At 34.5% G+C, this 16,658-nt stretch overlaps 1 protein-coding gene across 1 annotated transcript in view; it reads right to left on the minus strand.

The window, feature by feature from the left end:
- The window catches only part of KCND3 (potassium voltage-gated channel subfamily D member 3), a 336,188-nt gene extending 320,710 nt beyond the window's left edge, over positions 1 to 15,478 (minus strand). The window contains exons 1-2 of the mRNA XM_081946152.1: positions 15,411 to 15,478; positions 4,150 to 5,323 (exon numbers count right to left, since the gene is read on the minus strand). Of these exons, the coding sequence (XP_081802278.1) occupies positions 4,150 to 5,255 (1,106 nt within the window). The 5' untranslated portion in view covers positions 5,256 to 5,323; positions 15,411 to 15,478. The remainder of the gene's footprint in view (positions 1 to 4,149; positions 5,324 to 15,410) is intronic.
- Between the last annotated feature and the right edge of the window lie 1,180 nt (positions 15,479 to 16,658).

Below are 16,658 nucleotides of genomic sequence, written 5' to 3' on the forward strand. Positions count from 1 at the left end.
AATGTGTGAAAATGTGTCCTATTGTCCAGTTTTTAAGAGCTACAGTACCAACTCATACTCATGCATTTATTGTGGCAAACAGGACCTAGAGAATGAAATGGAAACAAAGTCATGATTATTTCCCCAATTCTATTTCTATAAATTAGTTAGGAGCAGAAGAGGATGCAGAGACGTTTTCTGAGAAATCTAATTCTTAAAAAAAACCTGCATAACTTAATACCTTTGTTATATTATGCATGATTTGGCCTGCTATTTAATTTACAGTACTCTTTTATTCAGAAGTTCTAATAGGAGTATGTTGGTGGTTGAAGACTTTTTGTTTGCTTCTTTGTTTTGTTTTACTGGTGAAGTAAAATCCTGAGTATACAGAATTTGAAATAAACTTTGGACTGTAATTTCTCTAATATTAGTTGTAGCTGATTTGAGAAAATGCTCCATTCAGATGCTAGTGAGATTCAAATATCCCAAATCTGAAAGAGGATGAAAATTATGAATCAAAGTCCATTTTTAATTAAGGCAGAGGATTATTACAAGGATTTCAACAAACTGATTTCAATTTTTGAAGATTGTGTATAGATTTTAAGTTTTGAAAGTCCAAATGCACTGATGTTACTTTAGAGGCAAAGACAAATGTTTCCATTCTATCTTCGAAAGAAATCCAAAATAGAAAATGCCATACTACTTCCTTCAGAAGTTCAGAAATGCCATAGCAACCATCATGGTATAGAGTTGCCCTTTACAAATCTTACAAGACAACATGGTGCTTTCTCAAAAATCAACAGGAACACATAACTTTAACAGCTTCGAGGAGAAAGGGCAAGTAATGACATATTAACAGAAAAGGTGTAATGGAAAGTGAAAAAAGTAAAGAAGTTTGCCCTCCATGTATTATTATCTGGTGTTTTGACCTTATCGTAAAAAGAGACCTTTATGCTACAAAAAGGTCTTTAAGACATCTCAGAAATGTGGACTGTACAGCTGATGCTTCAGCAAATTTTTCCATTTGAAAATCACTCCAGACAAATAATACAAGTAGGTACATGCATTAATCTCTGTTGGAAGACAGTAGTTTGGAAAAAGCTTAAAATGATCAGCCTTAAATGTTAAATGTCCTATTTTAGTGTCTGCCATTTTTTAGCCTGCTCGGTGAGCTTAACACCACTGCTATAATTTATGTGATTAACCTTGTCGAAGAACACTTTAGAGTGCTCAAGAAGACTCATTCTGGACTATCATTATGTGCAAAAAGAAAAGGTGCTTTATGTCTGAAAGTATTTCAGTTAGCTAAACACAGAATTAATGGTACTGTGGAATCATTCCCTGTATATTTGGATAAGTTAGATACATTTCATTTCCTGTCCAGCTTCCCATTGAAAAAGGGAAACAATAGAAATCTCAGTAGAAGATAATAGATGTAACTCAGGAGTGGAGTCATTGGTGCTCTCTGAACTTGGTTGTTGTTTCATTAAAAATATGTGCAGGAAAATTTCATTAAAAAATCTAAGAAGGGAACAAAAAGACCAGAACACATTCTTTACAGTTGTCAATACCCAGATAAACAAGGATTGACATCAGACAAACAAGCAGAAAACAATAGTGTGACCAAGGAGAAAACGACACCCCATCAACACTGGCAGTGCAAGTTACTCTATATAAACAGAGAGCAAATCAAGCACTCACTAGCACTGATGAGTTACTTAGTTGGGTAATGAAATGTCTGGAAACAAACAATGAAGCTCAAAGAGCACTAAGGTCTCCAACAATAAAAGGTTTTTTCCATGTTTTTCAGCAACCTTAAATCTTATTTTAAGTATGGTACTATGAATAGGAGCTATGTAGCCTGGCATCATTTTCAGATTAAATTTTACATTCTATGAAGCTTAAATGAGATATATATATAGAGAGTTTTCAAATGTACAGCTTCATATAAAACATATGGTGCCATATAATGTTTATCACAGATGGCCCACAAGCTTTCCTCATCTTTGCATTTGTAAGAACTTTCAATTGCCATGTGTAAAATGTATATATTTGCATAATATTATTAACTTTTACAATCATTTTACAACATCCTAAAAGACAACAACATTGTCCTTTAAAATACTGTATTTTTTTTCTATTGAAAGTAACGTTTGAAAAGTAACGTATGCAATTTTTAATTTTACGTCTGTTTTTGTTGGCCTCTTGCAAATAATTGAAACTAATAATTTTTAACATATTCTTGCACAATAAGTCAAAATGCAATGAAAATAAATTCTAGCACATATTTTAAATTCAAGGTGCCCAAAATGATTACTTTTATGTAGCAAGCTTTTGAATCATTTTTTAAACAAAACAAAATAAGTAGCTGGCCATTTAGTTGAGTGAAGTGCCAAATGTTCAGTTTTCACATTTCTGTATTTTCCAAATATTTTCATTCCTCTAAAGTATAATTGGTTGCCCTTTTAGGAGATAAATTATATTTAATCATTTCAGCCTATAAAGTTCAAGTTTCTTTGCACACAGCGAATACCCTTAATACAAGATGAATGTTATGCAGTGTTTGATGATCAAACATTGGAAAAGCAATGGTTGAAGTATGGTTAAAAATAAGAAGCCATACAATCTTACAAACAGAGAGAAACTTTATTTATTTATTTTTTGTATCTTTTTTTGCTGATATACAAACCCTGATATTATATGCAGAGGTTAAATAACTGGGGGAGAGGGGAAGGAGCTAAAGTTGATTTTTTTCCACTTAAAAAAGTTTATAACTACCATCAACATTCCTTCTTAAAGTTAAAGCAAAAACTGAAATTTCAAAGGATGCCTATGATATACAAAAATAGTGGAAATATCCCATTGGTTGTGTGCCCTTCCTTTGTAATACAGATTGCAAATGTTTACACCAGTCCAAAACATTCGGGTATATGAGGATGTCATTTCACCATCAGGCTTGGTGAATTTAACATTTTGTAATTCCTGTACTATGGATATCATACTACTATTACCCCAAGTCTTTTTTCTTGGCACACACTCATTTAATCATGTACATTAATTTCCAGTTCAGTCTGTTCTTAATTTGCAATATCTGTTTGGATTTATTCCAAAGCTAAGGAACAATTAAGGATGAAAGAGCCATTAGGGTTAACCTTCTTATACATTCAGTTTAAAAATATTATCTGTCCTGCTTTTCCTCCAAGATATTGTTAAAACATGAAAAATGCTAACCATAAATTGCTAGCAACAATAAAACTGAAATAAATATCCATTGACACCACTAACAGGTAAGGGTAATTGTTTACGATTTGTCTTTTCATAGTCCTCCCTATCCGAGTTTTTGCATTTTATTTCTTAACTCAGTTCCTTGTGCTGATCAGAAAACAAATTGAGTGAAGAAATTCTAAAAGCATGAGAATGCCCTTTGTTTGAAATGTGGAAGAATCAAATAACAATACAAGGGTAAATAGTGTCTGCACTCTTTGAAGCTGACATTTTTGAGAGCATCTCAAGCTCTTTAAAATGAAATATTTTATTTCGAAGAATGCAAATGTACACTTTGATTTGCTTTCTAAACATTTGGTTTGTGCCTGCTCTCTTTTCCAATTGAATTAGACCATATTCTTTTGATTCCAGTTTTAATTAATCACCATCTCACCTTTTGTCATAAGCAGTGTAAAAAGGCTTTCTAAACATTTGGTTTGTGCCTGCTCTCTTTTCCAATTGAATTAGACCATATTCTTTTGATTCCAGTTTTAATTAATCACCATCTCACCTTTTGTCATAAGCAGTGTAAAAAAGGATTTCAATAATCCCATACTAGAAAAGTATTATTTAAACCAAAAGAAACTATTTGTACAGGCCACTCATATACAAAATGAGCACAGGAAGAAACTCCAAAGATTCCAAATTAATGAACTAACAACTGATTTTCCAAAACATTTTGGCCTATCCTCTCGTGCTATAAACTAACTATGTCCTTTTCTAACTGCAAATATGAAAGGGTGATTTGTTGTAACTAATGTACACGGTAGAACAATCAAAAGAAAAAAATATCTTTGATTTATGATCTGGGAGGAGTAGAAGATCAGCAACCACAGAAAATTCTGAAACTCCACCAATCAGTAACCTTTTTCTTTGCTCAAGAAAGAAAAAAAATATAGTACTTACCCAAGAGTTGTCATGGTGACAATAGTATACCAAAATGATGCTGGAATGCTAGTGAACTTGCTGGCTGAAGATCCTTTCTCTGCATAAAACATCACAGTAGCAAAGATAATAATTGCCATCGTGAGTGAAAAGAGAAGGAAACCAAGCTCAGAGGCACAGCTCTTCAGTGTGTACCCCAAGATTCGTAAGCCTTGGGAATGACGGGAGAACTTGAAAATCCTGAATACCCTGAAAACCCTCAGAGTCACAAAAGCTCCACTGACATCCTCGTTGCCAGTCATCACCAAACCTATGTAGTAGGGCATGATGGCCACCACATCGATGATACTCATCACACTCCTGATGAACCGGTACCGGCTGGGAGCTGCAAAAAGTCGCATCAGGTACTCAACTGTAAAAATCATAACACAAGCTGTGTCCAAGCAGAAAAAAGCCATTTCATACCTATCCCCACATGGCTGTTCTTTGTTGCCGGATATGGAGCCACATGGTACAGTCTCCACCACGTTGGTGATCACAGAAACAGCAATAAAGAAGCCTGTGACATAATAAAAGACTAAGGCTAAAGTGCTAGTATGGGGGTTCTCAAAGGCTCGCCACATGGTCTGCCGGAAGCTCAGGGCTGGCATGGAGTCTTGCTTATTCTCAGAATCAGCATCATCCATCAATCGCTCAGCATTTTCCCGCTTTCTATCCTTGTACTCTTCATAACAGCAGTCCCCGATGATATCAGGCAGGATCCCATAAAAAGCAAGCTCCTCGTCATAAGCGGAGATACACTCATACCTTGGATAATGTAGTTTACCAGTTCTATAAAAGTTTAAGATACACCTAAAGACATCAGGATCCCGGTCAAAAAAGTATTCCTTGGTGTCTTCATTAAAGAAGAACTCTTTCTCTGTGCTGCCAAGTAGAGTATCAGGGTATCTCTCCAATGTAGTCCTCCATGTCTGGAAGCGCCGGCCGCTCACATTGAGAATGATTAGCTCATCTTGGCGCTTATTTTTTTCTGATGGGGCTAGTGGCATGGGACAGTTGGCCACCGGCATCCAACCTATGGCAGCTGCCCTGGCAAAAGGAAGCCATGCTGCTACACCAGCTGCCATGATGGATCTGGTTTCAGGATAGAGGAAAGAAGTTCTTCAAGGCGTCCTTGGCTTCAGTTCAAATCCATCTAAAAATACAATTAAAAAGACAGTGCAAGATAAGTGCCACTTTTTGCCATCTGTGTAATGGTTAAGTGTAATTCTCTCTAGCAACACTTAGTCATGGTGAAGGGGTGGGAGGTAAGAATGCAATAGAGCTCCACAGAGTCTTTGAAATACATGAGACAATGTTTTAGTGGTAACAAATGCACTGCAGGACTTCTTAACAACATCTTCACAAGAACTCCTGGAATCTAAATCAACATACATGAAAATCAACTGCCAGAAGCTTGGTGTTCTGGAAAACTTGTATACTCCAATGTTAACATACAAAAACATCAAGCATATTAAAATCATGATTTTGGATTAGTTTGTCTCATGCCCCCATGCTCATCCACCCACAGGGAGTATAAAGATAGGAGGCGGGAGGTTCATATTGTAAGAAATACAATAGGTAGCTGGATCATGTAGTTTCTCCTTGCTTTCCCTTTCAAATTTAAACCTTGGTAGTTCAATGAATTATTGTTTTAAAATACACATGATAATCAGCATAAGAAAGTTATATCATTATTATAGGCAAAAATTTTGAATAGCAAATTATTATTCATTAAACTCAATTTAAAATGGCACCAACATGTTAATTTAAATTTGATTCTTCATAAACAAGCTTAAATAGCTTTCCCCAAGAGTAAAGGCTGGGCCCTAATTGAAAAAAACACTGATATTAAACTAGACATTCTACTATGTGTGTGGACTCATTCTTACTAGAATGCACACATATGTAAATCTAGAAATAGGTTTGAGATATCATTTTGTATGTTTTTGTTTGGTTTGGTTCAAATCCACCATAAAGGGTTAAGCATAAATGAAGTGAGAGTAATTATAACAGTTTAGCAATTATCCAGCACATTTTTAAACAATTAGGTGAACACCATTGCACAGATTTCTGATTAGGCAATTGACTTTTGTTGACCATCAAATGCTTTTGAACAGTAGTTGAACAATATTTGTAGCAGAGTGCTAAACTATTATAACAGACCAGAGTATCAAACTAATTTCCCAAGAGCTTCAGAATCTCCAGCATTTCCGTAAATAGACTGTCTGAAAAGGGCACCTGTACCCATAAACTCACATGTCTTATTTGTAGGTTTCATTTCAAAATACAGGGTTGGATTTAGTTTTCAGAATATACAAATGCAGGTAGCTACACAAATGTCAGGTTATGTCCAAAACCCAATTCTAGAGAACCAATGAGAAAGAATATTTTAAAATATTCCCTTTATTGAGAAGCTCACTAAGAAAATGCATAGTCTATACCCAATATATGTATAAGAATATCTCTATATACAATTACAGAATCTTAATCTTGCTAAAATGTGAAGTGAAATCATCTTTTAAAACTGCAGGCATACTCTTTATGTAGTTCACCTTTCATTTCCTTTGCATTTTCATTCAAATATACATAGTCTGTTGCTTTATTTTATGTATTTGGATATCCAGTTTATAGTCTGTAAAATGATTTGCAATCAATAATATTCCAAGACATTTAAAGATATTTAAAGACATGAAAACATAGCAATATACATGCAAGTCTTGACAGAACCATTGTACTAAAGGTGTACAGAACTCGGAACTCTGATTGCTTTTGAGTTGTATGTTATTAGAAATCTAAATGATATACAAATAAATAATACAAACTTTATAACATGAATAGTTTTGTGCAAAGCAACAACATTGACAGTTTTAGCAAAATGGCAGAGCCTCTAGCAAACAGCAAGTCACAAGAATGCTATTAAGTTGATGACTAACATCTGACCAGTTGCATGGCCAATTTTAATAGCATAATTCACAAATTGGATAGAAATATAAAGCTAAAGAAGTGAAGCCATATATTGAAGGGAAGGCTTTAATCTTAATTTTTGACTGGCAGGATTGGTTTTCTTCAACAGTTTGAATGAAATGTTCCCAGTTATCCCCAGAAAGGATATATTTCTTCAGTGCTTTCCATCCTCCTCAACACCTGGTTACCTGCCTATCAATTATATAATTGACATTTCAAAGCTATCAACAGTTTTCAAAAGCTTCTTTACACACCTCCTATCTACTATAATGATAAGTGTTTTGTTACATGATATGTAACATTCAGTGTTCCATGCTCAGGTAATCCTGTTTGGATTATTATAAGGTATTGCAAATGGGTCTATTTCTGAAAATACTGCAGCAGTTTCACTAAGTACACAATACCTCTGTAAGATCACGTATGTAGAAATCAGGACAATATTTCAATAGCTCCACTGGCCTTCAGTTCAATTACATATCTGATTTGAAATGTGGGTTTCTTACTTTTAAAACCTTTCTGGACTTCAGATCTTAGTATCAAAAGACCTTTCTCATCCTACATGTTCCCAACCAAACCTTGATGTTACTAGAATAGTTGTTTTTTTCCATGTATGGTGTATTTTTATAAAAGAAAAGTAACCCCTCACTTATGAAATATTCTCCTCAGAGAGCATACCGTAATGGCTTTATGGCATGAGGCTTTTATTGTTACATTTTCACAGCACATTCCTGAAGGGTTTTTTTAAAATAGTATTTTAGTTCTAGGTATTTTTTTTTATCCCTGCCTGCTTTTCAAATTGCTGCTATGTTTGGGAGTCTCTGTTCCCTAATATAAAATGGGCTTGTTAATTTGCTGTAGTGTTACAGTGGCTATATTCTAGAGATGCAAACATATTCAATTTGAAGATTTGCCTAAAATTTAATGCAGAGCATTAAATCAGTTGTAATGTTATTTAATCAACAATTCAGTGGCGTTTGGGACACTTTTTTATATTTTATGTATTTTTTATAAAAAAATACATATTGAATCTTCTTTTTATAGAAGCTGTGGTGGCGCAGAGGTTAGAGTGCAGTACTGCAGGCTACTTCTGCTGACTGCCGACTGCCTGCAGTTTGGCAGTTTGAATCCCACTAGGCTCAAGGTTTTCTCAGCCTTCCATCCTTCCAAGGTTGGTAAAATGAGGACCCCGATTGTTGCGGGCAATATGCTGACTCTGTAAACCACTTAGAGAGGGCTGCAAAGCACTCTGAAGTGGTATATAAATCTAAGTGCTATTGCTAAATGCTAAGGTGACCAACCGTCCTCCTTTAGGGAGGACAGTCCTTCTTTTGTAAGTTCTGTCCTCCCTCGAAAAGTGTCCTCCTACATGTCCTCCTTTTTGATATTTGAAGGCTAATCTGTTGCGCGTTATGTGACGTATTTTATTAAACAGTTTTTAATGGTGTTTTTTTTACTTCATCGCAAGTATATTGAACAGATATTGAATCTTGTGTTGAATTTTTATCTAAAGAAATGCTAGACATTAAAATAGACGACAATTGTCTCTTTGAAGAAATTAGAAGACTGAATGTATATTTAAATTCTGAAAAATTAATACAATGGGAAAATCAACATGTTGAAATTGATAAAAGATGGGTGGATATTTTCAGCCATTTCAAAAATGAACATATTCCATGTGAACATTTATTTATACTTGTTCAATTTACGTTGTGCTGCCCTGGAATTAATGCAGCAGTTGAAACAGTTTTTTCAATTGCCAATGATTTTTCGACAAGTGAGAAATCGAGATTGAATGTTGATACTCTAGCTGCAGCAGTTGCCATAAAATTCAATATGAAGGATATTTCTTGTTCAGATATTTCCAATATATTGTTAGAAGATGATACATTGACAAAAAATATTAATTCAATGGAAAAGTACTCATTTAAATAATAAACAGGCATGTAAGCATAATTACAATATAAAATGTTGCAAATGTTTTTATTATGCATATATCATATTTTAGTGTATTATTGTTGCAATGAATAAAATATTTCTTTTATTTACGATATATTTTTTCCAATTTATTTGTCCTCCTTTTCATTGTAAAAAAGTTGGTCACCTTAGCATTTTGGACAATAGAACCTGTTTTGTCCTCCTTTTCATTGTAAAAAAGTTGGTCACCTTATAAATGCTAAGTTGACTATCCAAACTGAATTTCCCAAATTAAGTTAACAATTTAAATTAGATCATACCTAATTAGCATGTGTTTATTATATTCAATATTTTGTTTACTCCCCTGACATTTCAAAACATTTTGATTATTTGTTTTCATAACAATATATAGTCCCTCTTTCCCTATGCATGTAAATGGTCCATTATTTGGTCCATCAGAACCTCACTGTCCCTTTAGATTATTTAACTGGTATCATTTTACTGTCAGATATCTTACATGTATAGAGAGTTCTATAAGTATATTTTGACATTGAAGGAACTGACGTCAACATATATTTGAATGTTAAATAAGAATAAAATAATCACTTTTGCTAAATCACTGCAAAAGCTGTCTTTAAAACAATTATCTGCCAATTAAACAAATCAATTATATATATATTTAGAAATAAAATCAGCAGAAATGCAGGATGGCAAACTAGTGAAGAAAAGCTAAGCCAAGTCCATGATTTATTTATAATTGATATTAGATTTGTGTGTCATCCATCTTACCTAAAGATATTTATTAGTAAAGTTAAATTTACTTGCTGCCTAGCTCACAATGGGTCAACTCTATTCTATATTCCATACAAATGTATATGTTTATTTTAATGCAGGAAATATTTTGAAAATTGAAATATTGGAATAGTTTTGAAATCACATTTATTAAAAATAATTGGTGTGCTTCCATACTCTCCTAGTAAAAGAAATCCCATTTATTTCCAAATTAACAAGGGAAATGAAAAAGATAATTCAAGGCCTTCATTCATTATCAGGAACAAAAGCAAAAAAAGTGAAAGGTGAAAGATAATGTATTACTTCATTTAATATCTTAAAAATCAGGGTGTTAAAGCAAAAGGTAACATCAATATTTAAACCACTTATTAGAATTTTAGAATGAGTCTCAATTCCATGCCCATATTTATTTGCAAGACCCCGCATTTATAAGCATAATTTGGTATTTATTTTAACAATTAAGATAATACAATGACAGCTGATATGTATTCAAATACGAAGACCATAAGCTATCCAATGCTATCCTTCTTTCAAGAGCAAAAGGAGTAAGACATGCTCTGAAACACTTTTCTTTTACTTTTTACAATGTGTAAGATAAATTCTAAAGTGATAATAACCACACAATTTGAGGCTTATTTCTTAATAGATAATGTTTGTCTGATTTATTAAAAATGTCCTCACTATGAGATGCAAAGTGAAATATAGAACGTGGCTTTTAGCTTGTTGCCAGAACATAATCCTAAATAGATTTGGAAATGAGAGCTGAACATAAGCAGAGTTTGGAAAATATGTGTACCAGAAAATTATTATGGAGTTTTAGAAATATATCTTCACTAAACCAAGAATATCAGCAAGATATAAAAAGTCAAACAAATAATTATTTCATCCCTAAAAGAAGAAACTCCATTGATACAAACTTTAGAAAAAACAAGCTGCACCAACCACCACATCAAAAGTTTAATTCTAATTCCTAAGATAATTTCATCAGTTAAATGAAGTTCCAGTATATTGATCAGTCGTGGGATGACTAAGGGTAAAAAATAGCAGTTAAGAACAAGTCAAATATTCTTGTAACTTTGCCACTATAATGTTACAACCTACTTTTTTGTTGGCAGAGTTTGTGCCTGAGAAACACTATGGGTCGAAGTAATGCAAGAGAGTTTAACCATTTCCACATGATTTGTCTTTACAGGATATTAGGCATCAGCTGACAAGACAAAGAATCAAACACTGAAGTTTTATCTAGAACACGTCTACCATCACTCCACACACTTCTGATGAAAGCACAAATAGGGGAGCAGATGGCAAGGAAGGTTTATACCAAACAAGCACATATCCAAGCAACTTCTTTTGGGGAACTTCCTACTGGAAGAGGCTTGCATGTGAAGAAATAATACAAAGGCACACTAAAGGCTTCCCGGATATCACTTGATATAAACATAACCCCTGGGAAGTGCTGGCACAAAACCACTTTGTGGTCTCATCCACAGAGCCGGTCAAATTTACGAAGCAAGGCACACTGCTGAAAAACAATATAAATGCTAGCCTCATAAGACCAAAGCCACTAGCACAGCAACTGCAATGTCTATATATGTCTGTTCAACATGTGCAAGAACACCACATCTAATCTTCACATAATTATTTTTTAAAAATCCACGCTATTGAGGCCTTCATCAGTGATGATGGATGAACAAGAAGATACTACATTTTTGCTGGCAGAGTCTCCAAGTCAAAAAGGAATGTTGAATATAGTAAAAAAAAACTGAATGATTGAATGAACACAATTAATATCGAACGAAACATTTAAATGGCTGAATTTTGAGATTCTGTAGTTGAGAAGACCTAAACAATGCAGGGTTAGTGGCTGACATCTCATTTCCCAAAACAAACCTGGCTCAATTCTATAAACTTATATATTGCATTAAATCTTTCACCAGAAGACAATATTAATGGACTAACTAGTAAAAGAAGCTGAACATGATCACTTGAACCATTAAATATGTCATGATTTCATGTTAATAATAAAGGAAAAATCTTAGAAAATATTTCAACTTTCTTATAAGGTACCCTCCTGATGTACAAGCAATGCATATTTAAAAGCAATTCAGAACCCAGAGAATACATAACACTACTTTAGCACAATAGATTTTTAGAACCTCTTGGAATGGAATGGAATGGAATAATGCTGGATTTGTCTGATAATTATATTTATAAATATATATTTGAAAAGAAACTGAGTTTTCCCAAAATTTCTGAAAGCACGGAATGCATTTCTCTAAATGTTTGCAATATGTGCATCTGTACTTCACATTGCTGTCACAAGCACACCAAATGTGTCCCTTAAGTCAATATTAAGCCATAATTGAATTTGCATAAATTACATTTTTTTAAAAAAATATTTATGTTAAAACGGATTGTAGACATGGCCTTATGGTGATTCTGAGTAAATTCCACTGATTTAAGTAGCTTTTACTCTGATTCCAAATAAGTACATATAAAACTGCAAGTCAAAATTCAGTGCTATTCAATCTTATCGAACTCAGTAAGTTTACATTGATTGAGTATATTTATTGGATTGCAGTGTTAATTAACAATTGCAGGATTTGCAGGAATATTTAAAGAAATGTACTTATTGACATGCTCCAAAGAACAAGCTATGTTTATTAATATCTTAATATTAATTAAAAATAACATAAAACATAGAGCAGTTCACTGTTTCCAAAGCAATATGTTTGAGACTATGTATATGATTCTGTGAACTGTTTGATTCTGAATTAGTTTAAATGGTTTCTAAGAGACCAATGTGGAGTAGGCCATAGGCTATATCCTACTATAACAGTAATACATGCAAAATGTAAAGTATGCACAAGGTATTCTAAGGTAAAAGGAAAAACTTTCATCATAGAACGTAATCTACAAGGACAAATCCATACATAAACATAAGTATGCTATATTGTAATAATTTAGCTTTGAAAATAAATGAATTGGCTTTAGTTCCACTAGTAAAATAATTTATTCTGAAATAAATGTGCAATGTACATATTTTATATGCTCGCAGTACTTTGTTTTGCCAATGGTTGGCAAGGTTTCATAAGGTTGTTCACCTCACTGCACAATTTAACATAATTTGGCTGTCAATATATTTGAGCTAAATGTCACTCTAGGATACCAATAGTAAACAAGCAAACAAGCAAATGGTATGTGACTATTTTAGATAGATGTTTTGATAGCAATAGATTATTACCAAAAATCCTCCTTCCATAGGAACAAATGTAAATATATATATATAATGCTGACAATGATATACTATTATGAACCAACTAGAATAAGAACACAGTGCATTCTACAGGTTTTTTTCCCCAGCCATCAAATGCAACAGGAAAGGTGCTATTACGGTTTGGATTAGACTCATATTAACGTCATTTGATACTTAAAAGTAACAATAAATAGGCATAGTATAGTATATGTGTCTACAAAGATACAAATAGATGACTTGACAGAAGGTTTTTTTTAAAAAAATCTAGCAGTACATTGATATTTTTGAGTAGAAGAATGTATCTATATGACTTAAACAAAATGTTAGCTAACTGTCACAACAATTTTTTTTCTTTCAGTAACAAGTATCATGCCATCACAAAAAAAGCCCCAAGACTAAGCAAAAGCTCTTTGTTTATTTCAAGCTTTCTTCAAAATAATTTGTATTTTTTGGGCATTCCATCCATTCTTAAATAGACATGAGTCATCTTTAAGCTAGAGCTGTTAATAATTTGATTTCTACACTGAAAATATAAATCCACAGTCTTTGCTTATATCGATAGCACACTGGAGAAGAACTTCATGAAACACTTACTTATTCACCCATAGATAAAGGAAATAAATGATGGATTCTTGTTAATTTCTGCCAGAAATCCAAAATTTGTGTGTGTCCCAGAAAAGCATACGTATGTTTTTCTTCCTTTCCTCCCAAACAAATACAATTTATTTCTAAACAGACAATGATAATCTAAAAAAGAAAAGATAACTGCAAACTCAGAGTTTCATCATGTAAATTTTAGGTTTATAATAAGACAAATACGTTGGACTGCAGCTTTTTTAGTTTGGATATTGTTTTTTTAAAAAACTCACACTTAGGTTCAAGTATCATTTCATTTAAAATGCAAACTGTGCTCAGATGAGTCTTTTGCACTTTGTCACAATTAGATTCCCCTCTTCTCCTCCCAGCTGATAATACATCTGCTTACAAGAGTTTCCATTTATCTTTCTCTAACTGATGTAACCAGCATAAACAGAGTTTAGAGTAACACAATAAAGATATGCCAACTTTCATCTTTCCAAATTAAACACTACATGCAGATTATAATGAGCCCAGTGCATTTATTTATTTATTTATTTATTCATTCATTCATTCTTCATATTTTGTAACTTATCATCTCCCTTGAAACATATTGAAGGCAAATATTATTGTTGCTCTCATATGGTTTGGGAGTGGAGATGTGGCACAAGGAGTGTCAGAAAAAATAAATTTGGGGATAGAATTGAAAGTTCTTTCCTATCTCTAGATCTCCACATGCAGGTTAAAAAAATCAGGAAATAACCGCAGAGCAAAAATAGATAAGGAGGCTACTACAGAATTGCTTAATTTAGTTTTGCTCAACCTGCTGGGTTAATTGAGACAGGCAGCCAACTATTCACCTTAGGGATATACATTTTGAATTAATCTGGAAATTCTAGCCAAGCATTTTAACTTCCCCCTCTCTTGAAGGGAATCAGCCTTAGAATATTTCTCTTCAAGGCAGCTTGAAAAACAAGGATTCTGGAAAGAATGTGTATGCTTTAATTCCAGAAATAAATAAATAAAGTATTTACTATATACACCAGCCTAGACACAGATAGGAGTGAATGGAATAAAGACAGGAAAATCTAAATTACCTGTTGGAGCCTCCCCACGGATTGTAACTAACCAAAATGTTTTTTTTTCCTGCAAGCATCTCTTGCACCCAGTGTCGCTGATTCTTCTCTTCAGCCCTTGCATATACTTTTCTCTCCAAAGCAACATGTCTCTTTTCAAGGAAAACTCCATTTTTCCCACCTTCTTTTGGTTTTGCAAAATTTTGTCTAAGGCATCTAGAAATGTGAGTATCCTTGCCCTGTGAGTTAAAGAAACTCCAAGAAAGTAATGTATGGATTACAGCAGGACTGGATGACTTTGAGAAACTAAGACACATATGTTATATGTGATTAGCTGTCGTCCGCCATCTCTTTCAGAAATTCAGCATTCACTTAAGCAGTGTGTGTGCATGTGGAGTTAGGCAGAGGGAGCTGATCTGGTATTAGTAAGGAGAACCAGGAAAACAAAACAGAAGTGGAAGAAGAAAAGGAAGGCATTGAGGGGAAAGAATCTCATCCTTAGCATCTCTAATTTTGCTACAGTTTCTAAAAGCATCCACAGTCCAAGCAGGACTTAGAAGAAGAGGTAGAAAGTGAGGGGAGATAAATCCCTCCACTCGCCACTCCCCCCCCACCCGTCGACCACATGCACACCATTTCTCCTTGTGCACCTATTCCCTTACCTTCTGAGTAAAGAGCTCTCTTGCCATACGATTCCATCTTCTTCACGGGTTCAGCAGATGGGCTGAAGCATTGCCATCCAGATGCTGAAGGCGCTTACTCTAGCTGCCCAAGCAGGAGAAGGCGGTCCCAGGAAGGGGAAGGCGCTTGCTTATCCCATTAGCTCAGCAGGCACGGAGAGGATACAGGAGCTGGGCGTGCTCTTGCGAATGCACCCGAATGCCCCCTCCCACCCTCGTGTTTCTCTGTCGTTTTGAGTTAATCTCCGCTCGATTCCTATTTAGTAGATAGGTGGCGCCGCCCTACCAAGCTTTCCTAGCATTCGGTCCGCCAGCGCTAACGCTGCCCGTTCTCCAAGCGAACGTCTCGAGACTTTTTCAGCACCTCGAGACGCTGGACAGTTCCATTCGCCGAACCTTCTTTGCCGTCGGACGACTCTGCTTCACCTCCTCGCCAGTACATACTCCAAGATGTCTGGTGCTGTTTTTGAAAAGACGTCCAGAGGAAAGAAGGTGAAATCGAGAACGAAGTAGTAATTAGGCAAGAAGCAGACTGAAATCTCCGAAGAGTAATAGCGACAAGGAGATCTCAAAGGTCTTGCTTTGGCAGTGATATAGGAGATCAAGGTCCGCGAAAAAAGCGGTTCCCGAATTCTCAGCAACAACGTTCTTCTTTCCATCTACACTGCCAGGAAAAAAAAAAGAGCCAGGTTTGACTTTTTAAGCTAATAAACTGAGGCGGTGTTCTTCAAGTGGAAACGGTATGAGTTTTAATAGAAAAGATTGCAGGATGTTTTTCCGCTGCTTTAAAATAAAAGCAGGTTGCAGCCTCTGATTTTAGATTATATGGTAGCAGGGATATATTACATTCTGACTGCTACTTTGCTAAGGGTGATTGAGCAATATACGAAAGCAATCTAGGCTAGTTAAATGGTAATCTTCCAGAAGCAACTAGTGACAAAGATTTGCTGAGCAGTCACTTTTCACCAGTAGATGTCACTCAAGATAAATTGCTCTAAGACAGGTTGATCTAAAAAAAGTGATCTGCAACTCATGAAAGGTTATGCCTTTTAATAAAACTTGTTAGTTGGAAAAAGTGCTATGACCCTCTTTTGGATGTTTTTTTTCCACCATAGTCTAACATGACTCTCGTCCTACAATGATTAAGGATGCAGTGCTGTTTTCCTCTAGTTTTCTAAATGTGACAACTCTAAGTGATATATAGAATAACAGAGTTGAAAGGAACCTTGG

The sequence above is a fragment of the Natrix helvetica genome, assembly GCF_964273705.1.
Source record: "Natrix helvetica genome assembly, chromosome: 3".
In the NCBI taxonomy this organism is placed as follows: Eukaryota; Metazoa; Chordata; class Lepidosauria; order Squamata; family Natricidae; genus Natrix; species Natrix helvetica.